The 25,541-nt window shown below is 46.5% G+C and overlaps 2 protein-coding genes across 2 annotated transcripts in view; one reads left to right on the top strand and one right to left on the bottom strand.

Moving 5' to 3' along the window:
- Positions 1-355: 355 nt before the first annotated feature.
- Positions 356-9,559, top strand: LOC115125909 (probable serpin E3). Its single transcript, XM_029655492.2, has 6 exons — positions 356-623; positions 3,225-3,692; positions 4,017-4,215; positions 7,570-7,670; positions 7,922-8,092; positions 8,788-9,559. Exons 1-6 carry the CDS (start codon positions 356-358, stop codon positions 8,838-8,840), a joined length of 1,260 nt encoding a protein of 419 aa, XP_029511352.1. The 3' UTR covers positions 8,841-9,559.
- A 4,979-nt stretch (positions 9,560-14,538) lies between these two features.
- ints6 (integrator complex subunit 6) overlaps positions 14,539-25,541 on the bottom strand; it is a 60,764-nt gene continuing 49,761 nt past the window's right edge. The window contains exons 11-18 of the mRNA XM_065019597.1: positions 24,382-24,492; positions 24,048-24,263; positions 21,916-22,039; positions 21,627-21,769; positions 20,994-21,195; positions 20,465-20,830; positions 18,527-18,620; positions 14,539-15,320 (exon numbers count right to left, since the gene is read on the bottom strand). Of these exons, the coding sequence (XP_064875669.1) occupies positions 15,227-15,320; positions 18,527-18,620; positions 20,465-20,830; positions 20,994-21,195; positions 21,627-21,769; positions 21,916-22,039; positions 24,048-24,263; positions 24,382-24,492 (1,350 nt within the window). The 3' untranslated portion in view covers positions 14,539-15,226. The remainder of the gene's footprint in view (positions 15,321-18,526; positions 18,621-20,464; positions 20,831-20,993; positions 21,196-21,626; positions 21,770-21,915; positions 22,040-24,047; positions 24,264-24,381; positions 24,493-25,541) is intronic.

Consider the following 25,541-nt stretch of genomic DNA (forward strand, 5'->3'; position numbering starts at 1 on the left):
ACTCCATCTCTGTGGACCCCATCTCTCTGGACCCCATCTCTGTGGACCCCATCTCTGTGGACCCCATCTCTGTGGACCCCATCTCTGTGGACTCCATCTCTGTGGACCCCATCTCTGTGGACCCCATCTCTGTGGACCCCATCTCTGTGGACTCCATCTCTGTGGACCCCATCTCTGTGGACCCCATCTCTGTGGACCCCATCTCTGTGGACTCCATCTCTGTGGACCCCATCTCTGTGGACCCCATCTCTGTGGACCCCATCTCTGTGGACTCTATCTCTGTGGACCCCATCGCTGTGGACCCCATCTGCCATCAACATCTACATTTGTCCTTTGACCATTCACTTCCAAGGTCATGTGTCGCCTGTCGATGACCTCGCTGTTCGTCTACTTCTGGTTGGTGGAGAGGGGTCAGTGTGACGCCTTCAGCCTTCAAGACACCATGGGAGAGCTGCACACAGAGTTCGCCGTCAACCTTTACCAAACGCTCACCGAGACAGAGAACAACTCCAACTTGATAGTGTCGCCGGCGAGCGTCTCGCTGTCCTTGGGTCTTCTGCAGCTGGGCGCCCGCGGCAACACGCTGGCGCAACTGGTGGCCGCACTGGGATATGACATCAACGGTAAGAAATCCCACCCACCAAGCAGAGCCCCGTTGGCTAAAAGGTGAAAGGGCATCCAGAGGATGGCTGAGCACTTTAACTAGCATCTTTACCAGTGTGGGTTTATTTTGCTCTCCATTACGGTTTGTTTAAATCAGTCACCTGAGAATACCGTTCCCTTAAACGGGTGCCGGGCTGTACCGCTGGTACGTGGTCCTGTGGGACAATTGGCATGGGGGTCCTGTCGGCCGGTAGAGTGGTGTCTGGAGACTTAATACCTGCCTCTACTTTGTAATCAGATTATTCAGAGGGTAATACCGAGACACTGGGGTCGAAAGGTCACGGTGTTACACAGAAGTCACTGAACCAGTGAAGTTTAAAAGGTAATGTAGAGAAGGGCGTACTTCAGGCAGAGAGAGAAGGAGGATATTTTATTGATTTATCAGCATACTTGATTGATTAAAAAAAAGGTGCCAAAGTGAAGAAAAGGTTTCGGCTCTAAGCCACGGGTGGCTGTGTATGTGGTATGGACCTGGGCTCGATGTCACATGCGTTTCACAAAACATAGATTTAACCGTCATTGGAGAATGTGTCGATACGTTATTGACAGGATGGACATGAAGGCAGCGCTGCTCTGATGAGCTTTTTCCGTTCAAATCTGACCTTAACATTAGTCCACAATACAGACGACGAATCAGCATCCTAGAGCGATATCCTCTGCAAATATTGAGGCTTATTCTTTGGCACGTTATTGTGCACATCTTGTTACACATCATGAAATATTGTAGGCAAAAATCACAGACGGTAGCCAACAATTAGCAAAATAGAACTCAATCGAGCTTCTCACTTTACATTTGATTTGAATATGATTCAAATAAACTCAGCAAAAAAAAAAGAAAATGTCCTCTCACTGTCAACTGCGTTTATTTTCAGCAAACTTAACATGTGTACATTTTTGTATGAACATAACAAGATTCAACAAGTGAGACATAAACTGAACAAGTTCCACAGACATGTGACTAACAGAAATGGAATAATGTGTCCCTGAACAAGGGGGGGGGGTCAAAATCAAAAGTAACAGTCAGTATCTGGTGTGGCCACCAGCTGCATTAAGTACTGCAGGGCATCTCCTCTTCATGGACTGCACCAGATTTTCCAGTTTTTGCTGTGAGATGTTACCCACTCTTCCACCACGGCACCTGCAAGTTCCCAGACATTTCTGGGGGGAATGGCCCTAGTCCTCACCCTCCGATCCAACAGGTCCCAGACGTGCTCAATTGGATTGAGATCTGGGCTCTTCGCTGGCCATGGCAGAACGGTGACATTCCTGTCTTGCAGGAAATCATGCACAGAACCAGCAGCATACCACCCTGCATCCCACTGCGGGCTTGCTTCTGAAGCTAAGCAGGGTTGGTCCTGGTCAGTCCCTGGCTGGGAGACCAGATGCTGCTGGACGTGGTGTTGGAGGGCCAATAGGAGGCACTCTTTCCTCTGGTCTAAAAAAATAAATAAAAAATATCCCAATACTCCAGGGCAGTGATTGGGGACACTGCCCTGTGTAGGGTACCGTCTTTGGGATGGGACTTTAAACAGGTGTCCTGACTCTCTGAGGTCATAAAAGATCCTATGGCACTTATCATAAGAGTAGAGGTGTTAACCCTGGTGTCCTGGTTAAATTCCCAATCTGGCCCTCATACCATCAGGGTCACCTAATCATCCCCAAATTACAATTGGCTCATTCATCACCCTCCTCTCCCCTGTAACTATTCCCCTGTTTGTTGCTGTTATTGAGAATGTTTTCTCAGTCAACTTACCTGGTAAAATAAAAAGTATGGCTGGTGACATTGTCATGCTGGAGGGTCACGTCAGGATGAGCCTGCAGGAAGGGAACCACACGAGGGAGAAGGATGTCTTCCCTGTAACACATAGCGTTGAGATTGCCTGCAATGACAACAAGCTCAGTCTGATGATGCTGTGACATAGCGCCCCAGACCATGATGGACCCTCCACTTCCAAAAATCCTACAATGTGATTTTTTGGATTTTTGTTTCTCATTTTGTCTGTCACAGTTGAAGTGTACCTATGATGAAAATTACAGGCCTCTCTCGTCTTTTTAAGTGGGAGAACTTGCACAATTGGTGGCTGACTAAATACTTTTTTGCCCCACTGTACATACAGTACATACATACATACATACATACACACTTCATATATTATACATATATGCACTTGCCATTGCAGAGCCGGATTAAATGGGTTGGCCGGATCCTGGTGTCTTCTTCACTCTTGTTTTGGAATACATCGTTTCCTCATCACATTCTTGAACACACAAGGTTTCCATTTGGGTCGTCATTATCTGGACAAGTTGCAAAATCGTATCTAGGGTCAGCTTACCCTAGCCCGTAACCATTAGTGGGGAAGACCAGTTCTATTTATCTTCTTAAAATCTGATTTTACACCTAGCTATAACCACACTGCTAACCTTATGCCTAACCCTAACCACACTGCTAACCTTATACCTAACCCTAACTACACTGCTAACCTTACGCCTAACCTTAAATGAAAACCAAAAAGCTAATTTAGTGGGAACCAAGCCACTGATTCCATTTCCGGTCTCTCCAGATATGCAGGTGCAGGACTTCCTGTTGCGGTCGCAGGGGGATGTGGGTAACTCCAGTCACGGGGTGCGGCTCCGGCAGGCCTGCGTCCTATTCATCCAGAGCGGCGTCCAGCTACTTCCTGTTTTTACCCAGCATGCAGCAGCCTTGGGCAACAGCAGTCTGGTGCGAGCCAACTTCAGCCAGCCCAACCACAGCCGAAGCCAGCTGCAACAGTGGGGACGTAACCACGGCACCGGTGAGCCGCTCCAGTCCGGTGGCAGCGGGGAGCTGTTTGGGTCTGGCGAGGCCCAGGAAGAAGCCTTGTGGTGGGGCCAGCGGCTGCAGATGGCCCTGGTCAACACTGTAAACTTCCGGGGCGTGTGGCAGAAACAGTTCCTCTTCACAGACACCCAGAACCTTCCCTTCACCCTGTTGGACGGCAGCACCATCAAGGTGACCATGATGCACCAGGCCACAGAGGTCAACTTTGGTAAGTGAGAAGAGACAACGGCAATATCTTTCTCTCCGTCTCTCCCTTTGGCTGTGGCTTACAGTCAATCCATCAAGCACACCACACCACATTTAGTAGAGTTGGAGTTTTGGTTCGTACTACAGTAATCTAGATCATTTGACATTCTACAATTGTAAAGGCTAAGTGTTTGGTGTTTGTGCATCGCTTGGTCTTTGGGGATTCTGGGTATCTGTAAAACACTGACAACTGCTAATGTCACAAAGGGCTTCTAAAATCCATATGATTGATTATCCTGTGTCCTTATTTAAGTGGTCCCTCCTTTTGTTTCCCTTCTATGTGTAGGTCAGTTCCGCACCTTGTCAGACCAGCGTTACACAGTCCTGGAGCTGCCGTACCTGGGCCGCTCCCTCAGTCTGCTGGTAGCTCTGCCCAGCGACAGGAAGATGCCACTGTCCTCTCTGGAATCCCAGCTAACTCCCAGCGCTGTGGCCACCTGGAACACTGGCCTCCGTAGAACCAAGATGGATGTCTTTCTCCCCAGGTAGCCTACACACATCAATATGTTTTCATTTGAAAAAATGTCTTATACCAGGTTAGGATCACTGATGTAAAACATTTCCTGGCCCAAAGTGGCTTCCGTTCCCTAACGGACGTTTGCTAAGAGGGATACCTAGGACAACCCAACATCACGTCATTGAAGTTGACATTTAAAACGGTTTAGGGTTAGGTAAGGATTATAGTTTAGGGTATTTTGTATTTATTCTGGATACCCATTAGCTGCTGCCAAAGCATCAGTTACTCTTCCTGGGGTCCAGCAAAATGAAGGCAGTTTATACAATTTTAAAAACATTACAATACATTCACAACACACTGTGTGCCCTCTGGCCCCTACTCCACCATTACCACATTTCTACAGTACTAAATCCATGTGTATGTATAGTGAGTATGTTATCGTGTTTGTGTGTCTGTGCCAATGTTTGTGTTGCTTCACAGTCCCCGCTGTTCCATAAGGTGTACAGTCCCCGCTGTTCCATAAGGTGTACAGTCCCCGCTGTTCCATAAGGTGTACAGTCCCCGCTGTTCCATAAGGTGTACAGTCCCCGCTGTTCCATAAGGTGTACAGTCCCCGCTGTTCCATAAGGTGTACAGTCCCCGCTGTTCCATAAGGTGTACAGTCCCCGCTGTTCCATAAGGTGTACAGTCCCCGCTGTTCCATAAGGTGTACAGTCCCCGCTGTTCCATAAGGTGTACAGTCCCCGCTGTTCCATAAGGTGTACAGTCCCCGCTGTTCCATAAGGTGTACAGTCCCCGCTGTTCCATAAGGTGTACAGTCCCCGCTGTTCCATAAGGTGTACAGTCCCCGCTGTTCCATAAGGTGTACAGTCCCCGCTGTTCCATAAGGTGTACAGTCCTGTATTTTAAATCTAATTTTCCTAATCAGTTACCTGATGTTCCATAAGGTGTAGTCCCCGTGTCCATGTAGTCATGGCTGTTCCATAAGGTGTACAGTCCCCGCTGTTCCATAAGGTGTATTGTTATCTGTATTTTAAATCTAATTTTCCTGCTGCATCAGTTACCTGATGTGGAATAGAGTTCCATGTAGTCATGGCTCTATGTAGTAATGTGGAATAGAGTTCCATGTAGTCATGGCTCTATGTAGTAATGTGGAATAGAGTTCCATGTAGTCATGGCTCTATGTAGGACTGTGGAATAGAGTTCCATGTAGTCATGGCTCTATGTAGTAATGTGGAATAGAGTTCCATGTAGTCATGGCTCTATGTAGTAATGTGGAATAGAGTTCCATGTAGTCATGGCTCTATGTAGTAATGTGGAATAGAGTTCCATGTAGTCATGGCTCTATGTAGTAATGTGGAATAGAGTTCCATGTAGTCATGGCTCTATGTAGGACTGTGGAATAGAGTTCCATGTAGTCATGGCTCTATGTAGTAATGTGGAATAGAGTTCCATGTAGTCATGGCTCTATGTAGTAATGTGGAATAGAGTTCCATGTAGTCATGGCTCTATGTAGGACTGTGGAATAGAGTTCCATGTAGTCATGGCTCTATGTAGGACTGTGGAATAGAGTTCCATGTAGTCATGGCTCTATGTAGGACTGTGGAATAGAGTTCCATGTAGTCATGGCTCTATGTAGTAATGTGGAATAGAGTTCCATGTAGTCATGGCTCTATGTAGTAATGTGGAATAGAGTTCTATGTAGTCATGGCTCTATGTAGGACTGTGGAATAGAGTTCCATGTAGTCATGGCTCTATGTAGGACTGTAGAATAGAGTTCCATGTAGTCATGGCTCTATGTAGGACTGTAGAATAGAGTTCCATGTAGTCATGGCTCTATGTAGGACTGTGGAATAGAGTTCCATGTAGTCATGGCTCTATGTAGGACTGTGGAATAGAGTTCCATGTAGTCATGGCTCTATGTAGGAATGTGGAATAGAGTTCCATGTAGTCATGGCTCTATGTAGGACTGTGGAATAGAGTTCCATGTAGTCATGGCTCTATGTAGTAATGTGGAATAGAGTTCCATGTAGTCATGGCTCTATGTAGGACTGTGGAATAGAGTTCCATGTAGTCATGGCTCTATGTAGTAATGTGGAATAGAGTTCCATGTAGTCATGGCTCTATGTAGTAATGTGGAATAGAGTTCTATGTAGTCATGGCTCTATGTAGGACTGTGGAATAGAGTTCCATGTAGTCATGGCTCTATGTAGGACTGTGGAATAGAGTTCCATGTAGTCATGGCTCTATGTAGGACTGTGGAATAGAGTTCCATGTAGTCATGGCTCTATGTAGGACTGTGGAATAGAGTTCCATGTAGTCATGGCTCTATGTAGGACTGTGGAATAGAGTTCCATGTAGTCATGGCTCTATGTAGTAATGTGGAATAGAGTTCCATGTAGTCATGGCTCTATGTAGGACTGTGGAATAGAGTTCCATGTAGTCATGGCTCTATGTAGGACTGTGGAATAGAGTTCCATGTAGTCATGGCTCTATGTAGGACTGTGGAATAGAGTTCCATGTAGTCATGGCTCTATGTAGGACTGTGGAATAGAGTTCCATGTAGTCATGGCTCTATGTAGGACTGTGGAATAGAGTTCCATGTAGTCATGGCTCTATGTAGGACTGTGGAATAGAGTTCCATGTAGTCATGGCTCTATGTAGTAATGTGGAATAGAGTTCCATGTAGTCATGGCTCTATGTAGGACTGTGGAATAGAGTTCCATGTAGTCATGGCTCTATGTAGGACTGTGGAATAGAGTTCCATGTAGTCATGGCTCTATGTAGGACTGTGGAATAGAGTTCCATGTAGTCATGGCTCTATGTAGTAATGTGGAATAGAGTTCCATGTAGTCATGGCTCTATGTAGGACTGTGGAATAGAGTTCCATGTAGTCATGGCTCTATGTAGTAATGTGGAATAGAGTTCCATGTAGTCATGGCTCTATGTAGGACTGTGGAATAGAGTTCCATGTAGTCATGGCTCTATGTAGGACTGTGGAATAGAGTTCCATGTAGTCATGGCTCTATGTAGGACTGTGGAATAGAGTTCCATGTAGTCATGGCTCTATGTAGGACTGTGGAATAGAGTTCCATGTAGTCATGGCTCTATGTAGGACTGTGGAATAGAGTTCCATGTAGTCATGGCTCTATGTAGTACTGTGGAATAGAGTTATATGTAGTCATGGCTCTATGTAGGACTGTGTGCCTCCCATAGTCTGTTCTGGACTTGGGGACTGTGAAGAGACCTCTGGTGGCATGTCTTGTGGGGTATGGTCATCCCACAAGTATCCCATAGCATTTACCATGTCCTAACCTCCATGATGACTGATCTAGCGTGGCGAAACAGGATAACAGTAGTGTGATGCACTGTCATTGAACAGGTTTAAAATGCAGAACAGGTTCAACCTGAGGTTGATTCTGCCGTCAATGGGGGTCAGTGACGCCTTCGACCCAATGGCAGCAGACTTCACCGGACTCTCAGGTACAGAACACTTAAACTGCCTTTTCCTGCTTTAATGGGAGATTAGGTTTGGGGTCAAATTCCATTTCAATTTGTGTCAATTCAAGAAGTAAACTGAAATTCCAATTCGCTTTTCAACGAGGAACATTTTCAAAATTTGGTTTACTTTCTGAGTTGAGCTGTAAAAGCCTGTATGAGACTCCATGTCATCCTCAGTATCCTACAGATGACTGTCCAGGACGTACAGCATTGTGTTTGTTATCTCTCCACAGCAGAGGAAGGCCTGTATGTGTCAGATGCCTTTCATGAGGCCAGGATAGAGGTAACAGAGGACGGGACCAAGGCAGTGGCAGTAACCGCTATGGTGCTACTCAAACGATCCCGAGCTCCCGTCTTCAAAGCAGACAGACCTTTCTTCTTCCTCCTGCGACAAGTCAGCACAGGTAGGAGGCCTACAATACAAAATAATTAACAGATGGCTTACATATGCAATAAGGCCCGAGGGGGGGTGTGGTATATGGCCAATATACCACGGCTAAGGGCTGTTCTTATGTACGACGCAACGCAGAGTGCCTGGATACAGCCATTAGCCGTGGTATATTGGCCTTATACCACAAACCCCCTGAGGTGCCTTATTGCTATTATAAACAGGTTACCAACGTAATTAGAGCAGTAAAATGTATTTTTTTGTCATACCTATGGTATACGGTCTGATATACCACGGGCTTTCAGCCAATCAGTATTCAGGACTCAAACCATCCACTAATATTCAACACAGTAAAAGAAGCATGCTATAGCTGCGTTTACACAGGCAGCCCAATTCTGATCTTTTGCCACCGATAGTATTCTTGATCAATCAGATCAGTGGCAGATCAGATTTGGGATGCCTGTGTAAACGCAGCCTTAGTCGGAGTGTTGTACTGCCTTTACAGCATCACCTTGTTAGTTTGGCCTTCTATTAATCGCTCCATTTGTCAACCCTCTCTCCATCCATCTCTCTCCCTCTCTCCATCTTTCCATCTCTCCCTCTCTCCATCTCTCCCTCTCTCCATCTCTCTCCCTCTCTCTCCATCTTTCCATCTCTCCCTCTCTCCATCTCTCTCTCTCCATCTCTCCCTCTCTCTCTCCATCTCTCCAGGATCTGTTCTATTTATGGGGCGTGTGATGAATCCAGCTGATCAGGCACTCTAGGACCCCCTTACCTCCACTCTAGAACCCCCTCACCTCCACTCTAGGACCCCTCACCTCTACCCAAGGACCCCCTCACCTCTACCCAAGGACCCCTCACCTCCACTCTAGAACCCCTCACCTCCACTCTAGAAACCCCTCACCTCTACCCAAGGACCCCCTCACCTCTACCCAAGGACCCCCTCATCTCTACCCAAGGACCCCCTCACCTCTACCCAAGGACCCCCTCACCTCTACCCAAGGACCCCTCACCTCTACCCAAGGACCCCCTCACCTCTACCCAAGGACCCCCTCACTTCTACCCAAGGACCCCTCACCTCTACCCAAGGACCCCCTCACCTCTACCCAAGGACCCCCTTACCTCTACCCAAGGACCCCCTTACCTCCACCCAAGGACCCCCTTACTTCCACCCTAGGACCCCCTTACCTCCACCATAGGACCCCCTTACCTCCACCCTAGGACCCCTTACCTCCACCCTAGGACCCTCTTACCTCCACCCTAGGACCCTCTTACCTCCACCCTAGGACCCTCTTACCTCCACCCTAGGACCCCCTTATCTCCACCCTAGGACCCTCTTACCTCCAACCTAGGACCTCCACCCTAGGACCCCCACCAACATACCCTACCCCCACTCATATTCAACCCCAACACACTGCCCATATTTATTGGGGACCAGAGGTTTCCAGACATCCGGAAGAGGGACAATATTTTTTGTACATATCTGTAAATAAAATGTAAATACATCTGTGTTTTGCACCCAAAGTGTCTTGGTCATTTACTTCTGTAGGACTACTGGCTATTTCCTGATCCATGGTCACGGAGAGGATTCAGAAACTCTCACATCCACCAAATTAATAAAACTCACGTCAACACTTTTTTTCTCATAGTTGACTTGTGGAAAAATATTTCCGTTAATACAGTTGATCGTCATGCAGTTGAAGTCGGAAGTTTACATACACCTTAGCCAAAAACATTTAAACTCAGTTTTCACAATTCCTGACACAGTTTAATCCTTGTAATAATTCCCTGTCGTAGGTCTGTTAGGATCACCACTTTATCTTAAGAATGTGAAATGTCAGAATAATAGTAGAGAGAATTATTTATTTAAGCTTTTATTTCTTTCATCACATTCCCAGTGGGTCAGAAGTTTACAAACACTCAATGAGTATTTGGTAGCATTGCCTTTAAATTGTTTAACTTGGGTCAAACGTTTCGAGTAGCCTTCCACAAGCTTCCCACAATAAGTTGGGTGAATTTTGGCCCAATCCTCCTGACAGAGCTGGTGTAACTGAGTCAGGTTTGTAGACCTCCTTGCTCGTATACGCTTTTTCAGTTCTGCCCACAAATGTTCGATAGGATTGATGTCAGGGCTTTGTGATGGCCACTCCAATACCATGACTTTGTTGTCCTTAAGCCATTTGGTCACAACGTTGGACGCATGCTTGGGGTTATTGTCCATTTGGAAGACGCATTTGCGACCAAGCTTTAACTTCCTGACTGATGTCTTGAGATGTTGCTTCAATATATCCACATACTTTTCCATCCTCATGATGCCATCTATTTTGTGAAGTGCACCAGTCCCTCCTGCAGCAACGCACCCCCACAACATGATGCTGCCACCCCCGTGCTTCACGGTTGGGAGGGTGTTCTTCGGCTTGCAAGCCTCCCCCTTTTTATCCTCCAAACATAACGATGGACATACAGTTCTATTTTTGTTTCCTCAGACCAGAGGATATTTCTCCAAAAAAGTACGATCTTCAAATCGAATCAAATTGGTCACATACACATGGTTAGCGTTAATGCGAGTGTATCGAAATGCTTCTAGTTACAACCGTGCAGTAATATCTAACAAGTAATCTAACAATTTCACAACAATAATAATAAAAAACTAATACACACAAGTGTAAAGGAACAAATAAGAATATGTACATGTAAAGAAATATATATGTAATCTAGCTAACAAAACTACTACCTTATAGACACAAGTGTAAGGGGATAAAGAATATGTACATAAAGATATATGAGTGAGCGATGGCTGAACGGCATAGGCAAGATGCAGTAGATGGTATAGAGTACAGTATATACATATGAGATGAGTAATGTAGGGAATGAAAACATTGTATAAAGTGCCATTGTTTAAAGGGTGGCCAGTGATACATTTATTACATTGAATTTTTCCATTATTAAAGTGGCTAGATTTGAGTCAGTATGTTGGCAGTAGCCACTCAATGTTAGTGTCTGTTTAACAGTCTGATGGCCTTGAGATTGAAGCTGTTTTTCGGTCTCAGCTTTGATGCACCTGTACTGACCTCACCTTCTGGATGATAGCGGGGTGAACAGGCAGTGGCTTGGGTGGTTGTTGTCCTTGATCTTTTTGGCCTTCCTGTGACATCGGGTGGTGTAGGTGTCCTGGAGGGCAGGTAGTTTGCCCCCGGTGATGCGTTGTGCAGACCTCACTACCCTCTGGAGAGCCTTACGGTTGTGGGCGGAGCAGTTGCCGTACCAGGTGGTGATACAGCCCGACAGGATGCTCTCGATTGTGCATCAGTAAAAGATTGTATTTTTGGTGACTAGCCTAATTTCTTCAGCCTTCTGAGGTTGAAGAGGCGCTGTTGCGCCTTCTTCACGATGCTGTCTGTGTGGGTGGACCAATTCAGTTTGTCTGTGATGTGTACGCCGAGGAACTTAAAACTTACTACCCTCTCCACTACTGTCCCGTCGATGTGGATAGGGGGGTGCTCACTCTGTTTCCTGAAGTCCACGATCGTCTCCATTGTTTTGTTGACGTCGAGTGTGAGGTTATTTTCCTGACACCACACTCCGAGGGCCCTCACCTCCTCCCTGTAGGACGTCTCATTGTTGTTGGTAATCAAGCCTAAAACTGTAGTGTCGTCTGCAAACTTGATTGAGTTGGAGGCGTGCATGGCCACGCAGTCATGGGTGAACAGGGAGTACAGGAGAGGGCTGAGAACACATCCCCAGTGTTGAGGATCAGCGGGGTGGAGATGTTTCCTATCCTCACCACCTGAGGACGGCCCGTCAGAAAGTCCAGGACCTGTCCTCATGTGCAGTTGTGAATCGTAGTCTGGCTTTTTTTACGGTGGTTTTGGAGCAGTGGCTTCTTCCTTGCTGAGCGGTTATGTCGATATAGGACTTGTTTTACTGTGGATATAAATACTTTTGTACCTGTTTCCTCCAGCATCTTCACAAGGTCCTTTGCTGTTGTTCTGGGATTGATTTGCACTTTTCGCACCAAAGTACGTTCATCTCTAGGAGACAGAACGCGTCTCCTTCCTGAGCGGTATGACGGCTGCGTGGTCCCATGGTGTTTATACTTGCGTACTATTGTTTGTACAGATGAATGTGGTACCTTCAGGTGTTTGGAAATTGCTCCCAAGGATGAACCAGACTTGTGGAGGTCTACAATTTTTTTTCCTGAGGTCTTGGTTGATTTCTTTTGATTTTCCCACGATGTCAAGCAAAGGGGCACTGAGTTTGAAGGTCGACCTTGAAATACATCCACAGGTGCACCTCCAATTGACTCAAGTGATGTCAATTAGCCTATCACAGAAGCTTCTAAAGCCAATGCATCATGACACTAACATCAAAAGTCTCAAACTTTTCATTAAAGTAGTGACATAAAACAATTATGCTGATTGTGTTTTGACTTTATTTACATGGCCAAGTCACAGGTTAAAATAGAAACTTTATTCATGGAAATACAAAAAAAAAAAAAAAAAAAAAAGGCCTTCCTCTGAACATTCTCTTTAAATAATTCTCTAAAGGTATTTACATCTATACAGCGTATTCAAAATACTCTCTTTTGGTAGCGTCCTCTTTATAAACAAAGACAAGTTTGGCAACTATTTGGTCCCTGTATAGGAGGGTAGGGGGGGGATTGGAAAGGAGATGGGAGAGATAAAAGGGGAATAGGGGCAGGGAGGATTGCAAATGTTGTGGTGTAAACTGCCAGCCAGACATCTAGGGCCTCAATTCTACACAATTGAATGTCCAACGACACTTAACTGTTACACTACAAAGAGATTTAGTTTAGGATTGCAGTAAAGGGTAACTAAGTGGTTGTACGGGGTAATTGCTAGTGGCACAGATGCTATTGCTAACCATTCAATTATTGTCTATTTCCTGAGGCTCGTCTACTACCCATCACAGAGGGTTCTTGTCTGTGGCACTTTGATAACAGCATTCAGATGGTACGCTATTATTATTATTATTGTTGGAAGTTTGGTTTGGTTTATCCTTCTAGCTAAAATCCAGAACTGCTAAGATGACTGACTCGTGACGTTCCTCTTGCCTACAAATATGGAGTTCCATGAGAGTGAAATGTGGGCTTCGGTGTAGGTTGTGTAGGTGCAGCCGATTTTAGATGAACCTTTGCATGGCAAGATTAGGAAGTCATGAGGGAGGGGAGTGGCCAACCCTTTCTGTTGGTGAATAGAGTAAAAGGAGTGTTTCTATTGGTGGAGTGGAGTGCCTATCAGGATTAAGTGAATAACCAAAAGGGGACAAACCCACAACAAAAATACCACAGAAAGAGAGAGGGCGATGACTCGAGTGAGAGAGGGAGATGACTAGAAAGAGAGAGGACTAGAAAGAGAGAGGGAGAGGACTAGAGAGAGAGAGGGCGATGACTCGAGTGAGAGATGACTAGAAAGAGAGAGGACTAGAAAGAGAGAGGACTAGAAAGAGAGGGAGAGGACTAGAGAGAGAGGGCAGATGACTCGAGTGAGAGAGGACTCGAGTGAGAGGACTAGAAAGAGAGAGACTAGAAAGAGAGAGGGAGATGACTAGAAAGAGAGAGGGAGATGACTAGAAAGAGAGAGGGAGATGACTAGAGAGAGAGAGGGAGATGACTAGAGAGAGAGAGGGAGATGACTAGAGAGAGAGAGGGTGAGGACTAGAAAGAGAGATGACTAGAAAGAGAGATGACTAGAAAGAGAGAGAGATGACTAGAAAGAGAGAGAGATGACTAGAAAGAGAGAGAGAGATGACTAGAAAGAGAGAGGGAGATGACTAGAAAGAGAGAGGGAGAGGGAGATGACTAGAGAGAGAGAGATGACTAGAGAGAGAGAGATGACTAGAGAGAGAGAGAGGGAGATGACTAGAGAGAGGGAGATGACTAGAGAGAGAGGAGATGACTAGAGAGAGAGATGACTAGAGAGAGGGAGATGACTAGAGAGAGGGAGATGACTAGAGAGAGGGAGATGACTAGAGAGAGAGAGAGGGAGATGACTAGAGAGAGAGAGGGGGAGATGACTAGAGAGAGAGAGGGAGATGACTAGAGAGAGAGAGGGAGATGACTAGAGAGAGAGAGGGAGATGACTAGAGAGAGAGAGGGAGATGACTAGAGAGAGAGAGGGAGATGACTAGAGAGAGAGAGGGAGATGACTAGAGAGAGAGAGGGAGATGACTAGAGAGAGAGTGAGGGAGATGACTAGAAAGAGAGAGGGAGATGACTAGAAAGAGAGAGGGAGATGACTAGAAAGAGAGGGAGATGACTAGAGAGGAGAGATGAGATGACTAGAGAGAGAGAGGGAGATGACTAGAGAGAGAGAGGGATATGACTAGAGAGAGGGAGGGAGATGACTAGAGAGAGAGAGGGAGATGACTAGAGAGAGAGAGAGGGAGATGACTAGAGAGAGAGAGGGAGATGACTAGAGAGAGAGACTATAGAGAGGGGAGATGACTAGAGAGAGAGAGGGAGATGACTAGAAAGAGAGAGGGAGATGACTAGAAAGAGAGAGGGAGATGACTAGAAAGAGAGAGGGAGATGACTAGAAAGAGAGAGGGAGATGACTAGAAAGAGAGAGGGATGACTAGAGAGAGAGGGGATGACTAGAGAGAGAGAGGGAGATGACTAGAGAGAGAGAGAGGGAGATGACTAGAGAGAGAGAGAGGGAGATGACTAGAGAGAGAGAGAGAGAGAGAGAGGGAGAGGGAGATGACTAGAGAGAGAGAGGGAGATGACTAGAGAGAGAGAGGGAGATGACTAGAGAGAGAGAGGGAGATGACTAGAAAGAGAAAAAAAAAAAAAAACATGAAGCCACCTAAAGATTCATTTGAAACCTAAAACATCAGTGTTCCTCTTTTGGCCCTGAGGTTGTTGGAAACTTTTTACAACCGAATTTGAAACCCCTCCCTTAGCAATATCAGTTCCCCATACCATCACTGATGAGACACGCGTCACACAGTATACACGGACAGAGACAGACAGGCCAACAGCACTCATTTCATTGCTTGGGTTAGTTCATACACTGTATATGCCCCTTCTCTATAGGAATATTTCAGCCTGGGTAAGGGTTGCAGGTTGAGAGCTGAGGGTGGGGAGGAGGGGTTAGGTCTGAGGGTCCGGGGAGTGAAGAGTTGTCCATTAGAACCCGTCCAGGTGGTTCATATTGTTGGCTCTGTTATGGATCTCTTCTAGAAAGTTCTCCAGCTGTTCTATCAGCACCCGCTTCTTGAACCTGAATAGAAGAGAATAGAACATGGTCGCTGATACAGAACAGAATACGGTAAAATAGAACATGGTAACTGATACAGAACAGAACACGGTAAAATAGAACATGGTCACTGATACAGAACAGAACACGGTAAAATAGAATATGGTCGCCGGTAGAGAACAGAATACGGTAAAATAGAACATGGTCGCTGATACAGAACACGGTAAAATAGAACATGGTCGCTGATACAGAACAGAATACGGTAAAATAGAATATGGTCGCTGATACAGAACAGAATACGGTAAAATAGAATATGGTCGCTGATACAGAACACGGTAAAACAGAACATGGTCGCTGGTACAGAATACTGTAAAATAGAACATGGTCACTGATACAGAACACGGTAAAATAGAACATGGTCGCCGGTAGAGAAGTAGAACAGAACATGGTCGCCGGTAGAGAAGTAGAACAGAACATGGTCGCCGGTAGAGAAGTAGAACAGAACATGGTCGCCGGTAGAGAAGTAGAACAGAACATGGTCGCCCGTAGAGAAGTAGAACAGAACATGGTCGCCGGTAGAGAAGTAGAACAGAACATGGTCGCCCGTAGAGAAGTAGAACAGAACATGGTCGCCCGTAGAGAAGTAGAACAGAACATGGTCGCTGGTAGAGAAGTAGAACAGAACATGGTCGCCGGTAGAGAAGTAGAACAGAACATGGTCGCTGGTAGAGAAGTAGAGAACATGAACATGAACAGAACATGGTCAGGTAGAGAAGTAGAACAGAACATGGTCGCCCGTAGAGAAGTAGAACAGAACATGGTCGCGCAGAAGTAGAACAGAACATGGTAGAACAGAACATGGTCGCCGGTAGAGAAGTAGAACAGAACATGGTCGCTGGTAGAGAAGTAGAACAGAACATGGTCGCCGGTAGAGAAGTAGAACAGAACATGGTCGCAGGTAGAGAAGTAGAACAGAACATGGTCGCCGGTAGAGAAGTAGAACAGAACATGGTCGCTGGTAGAGAAATAGAACAGAACATGGTCGCTGGTAGAGTCTAGTAGAACAGAACATGGTCCTGGTAGAGAAGTAGAACAGAACATGGTCTTATAGAGAAGTAGAACAGAACATGGTCTCAGGTACAGGAAATAGAACACCGTTATAACAAACTCCTGGTTAGATTGTCTGGGATTCACAGGCCGTTTCTAGAGTAATCTAGTTGAACATCATTCCTGATCTTTCTTATATAACTCTCAGGTACAGGACAGACCGTTCAGAACAAACTCCCTTTAGATTGTTCTGGGACTATCTGCTGTTCCATGTAGTGAATCTGTTATTCAATGTGTTTCTATGGGCTAATAGTAGTAAGGACTATCTGTTATTCAATGTGTTTCTATGGGCTAATAGTAGTAAGGACTATCTGTTATTCAATGTGTTTCTATGGGCTAATAGTAGTAAGGACTATCTGTTATTCAATGTGTTTCTATGGGCTAATAGTAGTAAGGACTATCTGTTATTCAATGTGTTTCTATGGGCTAATAGTAGTAAGGACTATCTGTTATTCAATGTGTTTCTATGGGCTAATAGTAGTAAGGACTATCTGTTATTCAATGTGTTTCTATGGGCTAATAGTAGTAAGAATTATCTGTTATTCCATGTGTTTCTATGGGCTAATAGTAGTAAGGACTATCTGTTATTCAATGTGTTTCTATGGGCTAATAGTAGTAAGAATTATCTGTTATTCCATGTGTTTCTATGGGCTAATAGTAGTAAGGACTATCTGTTATTCAATGTGTTTCTATGGGCTAATAGTAGTAAGGACTATCTGTTATTCCATGTGTTTCTATGGGCTAATAGTAGTAAGGACTATCTGGATTTGGAGTCACACTCAAAATTAAAGTGGAAAACCACACTACAGGCTGATCCAACTTTGATGTAATGTCCTTAAAACAAGTCAAAATGAGGCTCAGTAGTGTGTGTGGCCTCCACGTGCCTGTATGACCTCCCTACAACGCCTGGGCATGCTCCTGATGAGGTGGCGGATGGTCTCTTGAGGGATCTCCTCCCAGACCTGGACTAAAGCATCCGCCAAGTCCTGGACAGTCTGTGGTGCAACGTGGCGTTGGTGGATGGAGCAAGACATGATGTCCCAGATGTGCTCAATTGGATTCGGGTCTTTGCAGGGCTCTGGCAGTCCTCCTCTTGCACAAAGGCGGAGGTAGCGGTCCTGCTGCTGGGTTGTTGCACTCCTACGGCCTACTCCACATCTCCTGATGTACTGGCCTGTCTCCTGGTAGCGCCTCCATGCTCTGGACACTACGCTGACAGACACAGCAAACCTTCTTGCCACAGCTCGCATTGATGTGCCATCCTGGATGAGCTGCACTACCTGAGCCACTTGTGTGGGTTGTAGACTCCGTCTCATGCTACCACTAGAGTGAAAGCACCGCCAGCATTCAAAAGCATAGGAACTGAGAAGTGGTCTGTGGTTATCACCTGCAGAACCACTCCTTTATTGGGGATGTCTTGCTAATTGCCTATAATTTCCACCTGTTGTCTATTCCATTTGCACAACAGCATGTGACATTTATTGTCAATCAGTGTTGCTTCCTAAGTGGACAGTTTGATTTCACAGAAGTGTGATTGACTTGGTAGTTACATTGTGTTGTTTAAGTGTTCCCTTTATTTTTTTGAGCAGTATATATATATATATATATTTTTTTTTTTTTGATACTTCCAGTTTCAACTGTTCTGCCTTACTATTATTCGACCATGCTGGTCATTTATGAACATTTTAACATCTTGGCCATGTTCTGTTATAATCTCCACCCGGCACAGCCAGAAGAGGACTGGCCACCCCACATAGCCTGGTTCCTCTCTAGGTTTCTTCCTAGGTTTTGTCCTTTCTAGGGAGTTTTTCCTAGCCACCGTGCTTCTACACCTGCATTGCTTGCTGTTTGGGGGTTTTAGGCTGGGTTTCTGTACAGCACTTTGAGATATCAGCTGATGTACGAAGGGCTTTATAAATACATTTGATTTGATACTTCAAGGGGTCTTTAAAAATGTCAAAATCAAATAGCTAAATGATCATTGGTAGGACCTTCTTAAAACAATTCCATATAGTTTAGTAGACCACCCCCACCTTGGACACTAACAGGTTAAACACAGGAATAAAAAGAGCTGATCATGTTCTAGTTTGACTCAGGTCTGTTTAGAAGCTTGTGTTCCTCACCTTGCAGCTTCTTTTATAATGTTCTGGAGAAATATCAACCGTGTGTCAAAGCTTCCTTGGATCTGCTTCAGGAAGTAGAAGATTTTTTCATAGTCTATAAAAACAATTAAAAAAAACAAGAGAGAGAGAAGGGAAGAGTCAAGCACAGTGAGACCTGCTGATGAAACTAGAGAACTTTCCATTCAGGGATTTCAGACCAGACATCAACTGTAGGCTATGAGACAAGGTCTAAGGGGTAATGATTGGACACAGAGTCAGTGAAGTGAATGACTACCATCACACAGCCAGTCTACATACATACAGGCCACAGATTAATGACTACCATCACACAGCCAGTCTATAGACATACAGGCCACAGATTAATGACTACCATCACACAGCCAGTCTATAGATATACAGGCCACAGATTAATGACTACCATCACACAGCCAGTCTATAGACATACAGGCCACAGATTAATGACTACCATCACACAGCCAGTCTATAGACATACAGGCCACAGATTAATGACTACCATCACACAGCCAGTCTATAGACATACAGGCCACAGATTAATGACTACCATCACACAGCCAGTCTACATACATACAGGCCACAGATTAATGACTACCATCACACAGCCAGTCTATAGACATACAGGCCACAGATTAATGACTACCATCACACAGCCAGTCTACATACATACAGGCCACCGATTAATGACTACCATCACACAGCCAGTCTATAGATATACAGGCCACAGATTAATGACTACCATCACACAGCCAGTCTATAGATATACAGGCCACAGATTAATGACTACCATCACACAGCCAGTCTATAGATATACAGGCCACAGATTAATGACTACCATCACACAGCCAGTCTATAGACATACAGGCCACAGATTAATGACTACCATCACACAGCCAGTCTACATACATACAGGCCACCGATTAATGACTATCACACAGTCCTCAAGACCAGTGTTTTCCAACCCTGGTCCTCCAGTTCCCTCACCAACCCTGGTCCTCCAGTCCCCAAACCAACCCTGGTCCTCCAGTCCCCTCACCAACCCTGGTCCTCCAGTTCCCAAACCAACCCTGGTCCTCCAGTTCCCAAACCAACCCTGGTCCTCCAGTCCCCTCACCAACCCTGGTCCTCCAGTCCCCTCACCAACCCTGGTCCTCCAGTCCCCTCACCAACCCTGGTCCTCCAGTCCCCTCACCAACCCTGGTCCTCCAGTCCCCTCACCAACCCTGGTCCTCCAGTCCCCTCACCAACCCTGGTCCTCCAGTTCCCTCACCAACCCTGGTCCTCCAGTCCCCTCACCAACCCTGGTCCTCCAGTCCCCTCACCAACCCTGGTCCTCCAGTCCCCTCACCAACCCTGGTCCTCCAGTCCCCTCACCAACCCTGGTCCTCCAGTCCCCTCACCAACCCTGGTCCTCCAGTCCCCTCACCAACCCTGGTCCTCCAGTCCCCTCACCAACCCTGGTCCTCCAGTCCCCTCACCAACCCTGGTCCTCCAGTCCCCTCACCAACCCTGGTCCTCCAGTCCCCAAACCAACCCTGGTCCTCCAGTTCCCTCACCAACCCTGGTCATCCAGTCCCCTCACCAACCCTGGTCCTCCAGTCCCCTCACCAACCCTGGTCCTCCAGTCCCCTCAACAGTACAATGTTTCGTTGTAGCCCTGCACAAACACCTCATTCAGCTCATTGAGGGCTTGATGATTAGTTGACAAGTTGAATCAGACGTGCTTGTCCAGGGTTACAATAAACATGTGTACAGATTACACAGCCAGTCTCCAGATTACACAGCCAGTCTTTGGAAACATCTGGACCAACAGCTTCACCATAAAATAACAATTACATCTAAATTAAGTCGTTGGGGAAAAGTGAGGCAACTTTCTCTGGTTGCCGTGGCAGAGTGTGGGCGTGGCGGCCCCTGGTTACGTACGTCTCCCGGGTTTCCGTATCTCCTTGGTGATGAGGGCTCGTAGTTCGGTGTTGACCTCCAGACTCTCGCTGTTCATCACCTTCTTCAGCTCAGCGGGGGAGGGGTACCGGGCCGGGCACTGCTCCTCCACCACACCCCCAGTCTCTCCTCCATCCTCACTGCCCTCTGAGAGCTCCACCTCCCTGGGAAGCCCGTTCTCCTCCTCAGTGTCCCCATCAGCCTCCATGCGGTTCCCTGTGTCGGGGCCGTCTAGAAGGGGTCCAGAGAGGATCTCTCCTGGTTGGACCGTTGTCCCGGTCTCACACGTCTCTGGGTTGTAGAGGTTTCCGAACACGGCCTCCGAGTCTGACTCACTCTGGTCGCACTCTGTGAGAGAGGAGGGGGTCAGGGACAGTCGTTCATAACTAACATGTACGGAACTAAAAAACTGTCACTTCCTTTTACAGACTCAGCACTTCAAATATTTGTGTTTTAACACACAGGTGCACTGACCACAATGGCGCAGAGCTTGTGTGAGTGAGTGTCTCACCGGCGAGGGGGGGTCTGAAGGGGCTGGCTGCAGGGCTGACGGGGGGCGAATAGGCTCTGCCGGGGCGCAGTAGAGGGGACATGCACCGTCGTCTCTTAGGACCCCCACCCCCGACCCCGTGCATGTTGGAGTCACTCCCCGGACGCTTTCCCTTGTTCTGGGGACCCGTCACAAACTCATCGGCCTCGTCAATCATCATCCCCTAGAGAAACAGCAACAGAAAAGACAGGATAAACAAAACGTACTATTACAACTTCACTGTTATAATTGTTAAAGTGTAACAGTATAACTTTAGACCGTCCCCTCACCCATACCCGGGCGCGAACCAGGGACCCTCTGCACACATCAACAACAGTCACCCTCGAAGCATCGTTACCCATCGCTCCTCTTGCAGAGCAAGAGGAACCACTACTTCAAGGTCTCAGCGCAAGTGACGTCACCGATTGAAACGCTATTTAGCCGTTTCACATGCAAACTGACATTTGTCCAGAAAAATGTGTTCGACTCATAATAGCAATCAATTAGAGATGTTTTCAAAAAACAAATAAGAGGTTTTGACCAGCTGATTTCAGATACTCCTAAGAGGAAGGGAATGGTAGTGAGAGTGATTTCTGGAGACAGCCATAATCCTACCTTCTTGTCCAGTTTGAAAGGATTTCCGAAGGTGTGCAGGCGTTTGGGCTGTTCAGGGTCCGCGTCTCTGAGGGGTTGGGGAAGGGCTTTGAGGAAGTCCTGGTAGTTCCCCATCTGGGCGATGGGCACACTGTGCAGCTGGTCTGGAGAGACAAGAGGACACAGGAAGACTTGGGCTCAAAGTTCAGTCTTCGTCTTTAACAAAACTGGTAGCGAGAATCATTCAACGGGAATTACAGTTAATTCTGGAACTGAATCACACACCACACACACACACACACACACACACCTGTGTCCTGTCCCCGGAGCAGACAGGTGGTGCTGAGCAGGTTCCTCCTCATGCGGCTCAGCTGATCCAGGAGGTGCATTCTGGGAATGTCGTAGGCGTTCCGGAAACCCTGAGGTTTCAGACTCTACACAGGGGACAGCGAGGAAGAGCTAGTTTTGTCACAGTAGCTCAGAAAAGCAACACGATGGGGGAGTATGATGTGAAACGGTACTACAGTAAGTCAGGGGGAGTATCATATGAAACGGTACTACAGTAAGTCAAGGGGGGTAGTATCATATGAAACGGTACTACAGTAAGTCAGGGGGTAGTATCATATGAAACGGTACTACAGTAAGTCAGGGGGTAGTATCATATGAAACGGTACTACAGTAAGTCAGGGGGTAGTATCATATGAAACGGTACTACAGTAAGTCAGGGGGGTAGTATATGAAACGGTACTACAGTAAGTCAGGGGGTAGTATCATATGAAACGGTACTACAGTAAGACAGGGGGGTAGTATCATATGAAACGGTACTACAGTAAGTCAGGGGGTAGTATCATATGAAACGGTACTACAGTAAGTCAGGGGGTAGTATCATATGAAACGGTACTACCTTAAGTCGGGGGGAGTATCATATGAAACGGTACTACAGTAAGTCAGGGGGAGTATCATATGAAACGGTACTACAGTAAGTCAGGGGGTAGTATCATATGAAACGGTACTACAGTAAGTCAGGGGGTAGTATCATATGAAACGGTACTACAGTAAGTCAGGGGGGTAGTATCATATGAAACGGTACTACAGTAAGTCAGGGGGGAGTATCATATGAAACGGTACTACAGTAAGTCAGGGGGTAGTATCATATGAAACGGTACTACAGTAAGTCAGGGGGTAGTATCATATGAAACGGTACTACAGTAAGTCAGGGGGTAGTATCATATGAAACGGTACTACAGTAAGTCAGGGGGAGTATCATATGAAACGGTACTACAGTAAGTCAGGGGGTAGTATCATATGAAACGGTACTACAGTAAGTCAGGGGGTAGTATCATATGAAACGGTACTACAGTAAGTCAGGGGGGTAGTATCATATGAAACGGTACTACAGTAAGTCAGGGGGTAGTATCATATGAAACGGTACTACAGTAAGTCAGGGGTAGTATCATATGAAACGGTACTACAGTAAGTCAGGGGGGTAGTATCATATGAAACGGTACTACAGTAAGTCAGGGGGGTAGTATCATATGAAACGGTACTACAGTAAGTCAGGGGGGGGTAGTATCATATGAAACGGTACTACAGTAAGTCAGGTGGGGGTATCATATGAAACGGTACTACAGTAAGTCAGGGGGGGGAGTATCATATGAAACGGTACTACAGTAAGTCAGGGGGTAGTATCATATGAAACGGTACTACAGTAAGTCAGGGGGTAGTATCATATGAAACGGTACTACAGTAAGTCAGGGGGTAGTATCATATGAAACGGTACTACAGTAAGTCAGGGGGGTAGTATATGAAACGGTACTACAGTAAGTCAGGGGGTAGTATCATATGAAACGGTACTACAGTAAGACAGGGGGTAGTATCATATGAAACGGTACTACAGTAAGTCAGGGGGTAGTATCATATGAAACGGTACTACAGTAAGTCAGGGGGGTAGTATCATATGAAACGGTACTATAGTAAGTCAGGGGGTAGTATCATATGAAACTGTACTACAGTAAGTCGGGGGGTAGTATCATATGAAACGGTACTACAGTAAGTCAGGGGGTAGTATCATATGAAACGGTACTACAGTAAGTCAGGGGTAGTATCATATGAAACGGTACTACAGTAAGTCAGGGGGGGGGGGCAGTATCATATGAAACGGTACTACAGTAAGTCAGGGGGGGGGAGTAGTATCATATGAAACGGTACTACGGTTTTCTAAAATGTTGGTATCATAACGATTTGGTGCTGTCGTACTACCGTGGTACCGGTGTACAGCGCAACATGATTACACACGTACAAATATGTTAAAGAAATGTATACTTTATACCATACAGAGAATCATGGCTGATCTACACAGTATCTCTACGTGAGCATCTCTAGAGATAACATGACGTCTTCATCCTCAAGCATCACAGCTAAGGGCCGTTCGGTGCTGCTGACCTTGTTGAGAGGAGCCAGCTGAAAGCCAGAGAACTCTTTAGAGTTTAGCTCCAGGGGCAGGGCGGCCGTCTCTCCCGTGATGCTGGCCAGAAGCTGAGTGAAGTCTCTGCGCTGGGCCAGAGAGATGTCCCCACCGCGGTCCCGCACCTTGATGCCACCCTCCGCTACCACCTTCTTAGCTACAGATGCTATCAGCCGCTCGTACTCTATCTTGGTCTGGGGAGAAGATGCATGGATGGTTATGGAAGGAAGAGTGAATAGAAACCAAGACAGTTTGCACTCACCAACACACACACGGACAGACAGACGGGACAGAGACGCACAGACAGACTACCTGCTGGCTGAGCTTCTTGAGGTAGGACACCACACTGTAACTCAGACCATACTCCATGTTGTCGGCCAGGAGGTTAGGAGCTCCCATGATCCTTAGCGCCTTCCGGAGGGACTGCAGAAGAGTAGAGAAGGCATCATCAAGACCACACATTACAACCAAAATACAAAATACATGTCACGATGTCACCTAATTCCATCGCGGCAGCCACGTTAGCCCCTAGAGGAGGATATAACTCCACCGCGGCAGCCACGTTAGCCCCTAGAGGAGGATATAATTCCACCGCGGCAGCCACGTTAGCCCCTAGAGGAGGATATAACTCCACCGCGGCAGCCACGTTAGCCCCTAGAGGAGGTTATAACTCCACCGCGGCAGCCACGTTAGCCCCTAGAGGAGGATATAACTCCACCGCGGCAGCCACGTTAGCCCCTAGAGGAGGATATAACTCCACCGCGGCAGCCACGTTAGCCCCTAGAGGAGGATATAACTCCTCCGCGGCAGCCACGTTAGCCCCTAGAGGAGGATATAACTCCACCGCGGCAGCCACGTTAGCCCCTAGAGGAGGATATAACTCCACCGCGGCAGCCACGTTAGCCCCTAGAGGAGGATATAACTCCACCGCGGCAGCCACGTTAGCCCCTAGAGGAGGATATAACTCCACCGCGGCAGCCACGTTAGCCCCTAGCGGTGGATATAACTCCACCGCGGCAGCCACGTTAGCCCCTAGCGGTGGATATAACTCCACCGCGGCAGCCACGTTAGCCCCTAGAGGAGGATATAACTCCACCGCGGCAGCCACGTTAGCCCTTAGCGGTGGATAACACTACCGTTTAAGTTTGGGGTCACTTAGAAATGTCCTTGTTTTTGAAAAAGCATATTTATGTCCATTAAAACATAAAATTGATCAGAAAACACAGTGTAGACATTGTTAATGTTTGCAATTATGTTAGCACAGCTGAACACTGTAGTTCTGATTAAATAAGCAATAAAACTGGCCTTAGACTAGTTGAGTATCTGGAGCATCAGCATTGGTCTTTGTTTCTGGCCATTTTGAGCCTGTAATCGAACCCACAAATGCTGATGCTCCAGATACTCAACTAGTCTAAAGGCCAGTTTTATTGCTTCTTTAATCAGAACCACAGTTTTCAGCTGTGCTAATATAA

This window comes from Oncorhynchus nerka, linkage group LG1, assembly GCF_034236695.1.
Source record: "Oncorhynchus nerka isolate Pitt River linkage group LG1, Oner_Uvic_2.0, whole genome shotgun sequence".
NCBI classification, from domain to species: Eukaryota; Metazoa; Chordata; class Actinopteri; order Salmoniformes; family Salmonidae; genus Oncorhynchus; species Oncorhynchus nerka.

What these genes read in the sequence shown, in the direction of transcription:
- LOC115125909 (XM_029655492.2), top strand. Translation starts at nt 356, where the DNA reads ATGTGTCGCCTGTCGATGACCTCGCTGTTCGTCTACTTCTGGTTGGTG. An exon ending in GGCCACAGAGGTCAACTTTG is followed by an intron (nt 3,693 to 4,016) that starts GTAAGTGAGAAG and finishes TTCTATGTGTAG; the next exon opens with GTCAGTTCCGCACCTTGTCA. An exon ending in CCTGCGACAAGTCAGCACAG is followed by an intron (nt 8,093 to 8,787) that starts GTAGGAGGCCTA and finishes CCATCTCTCCAG; the next exon opens with GATCTGTTCTATTTATGGGG.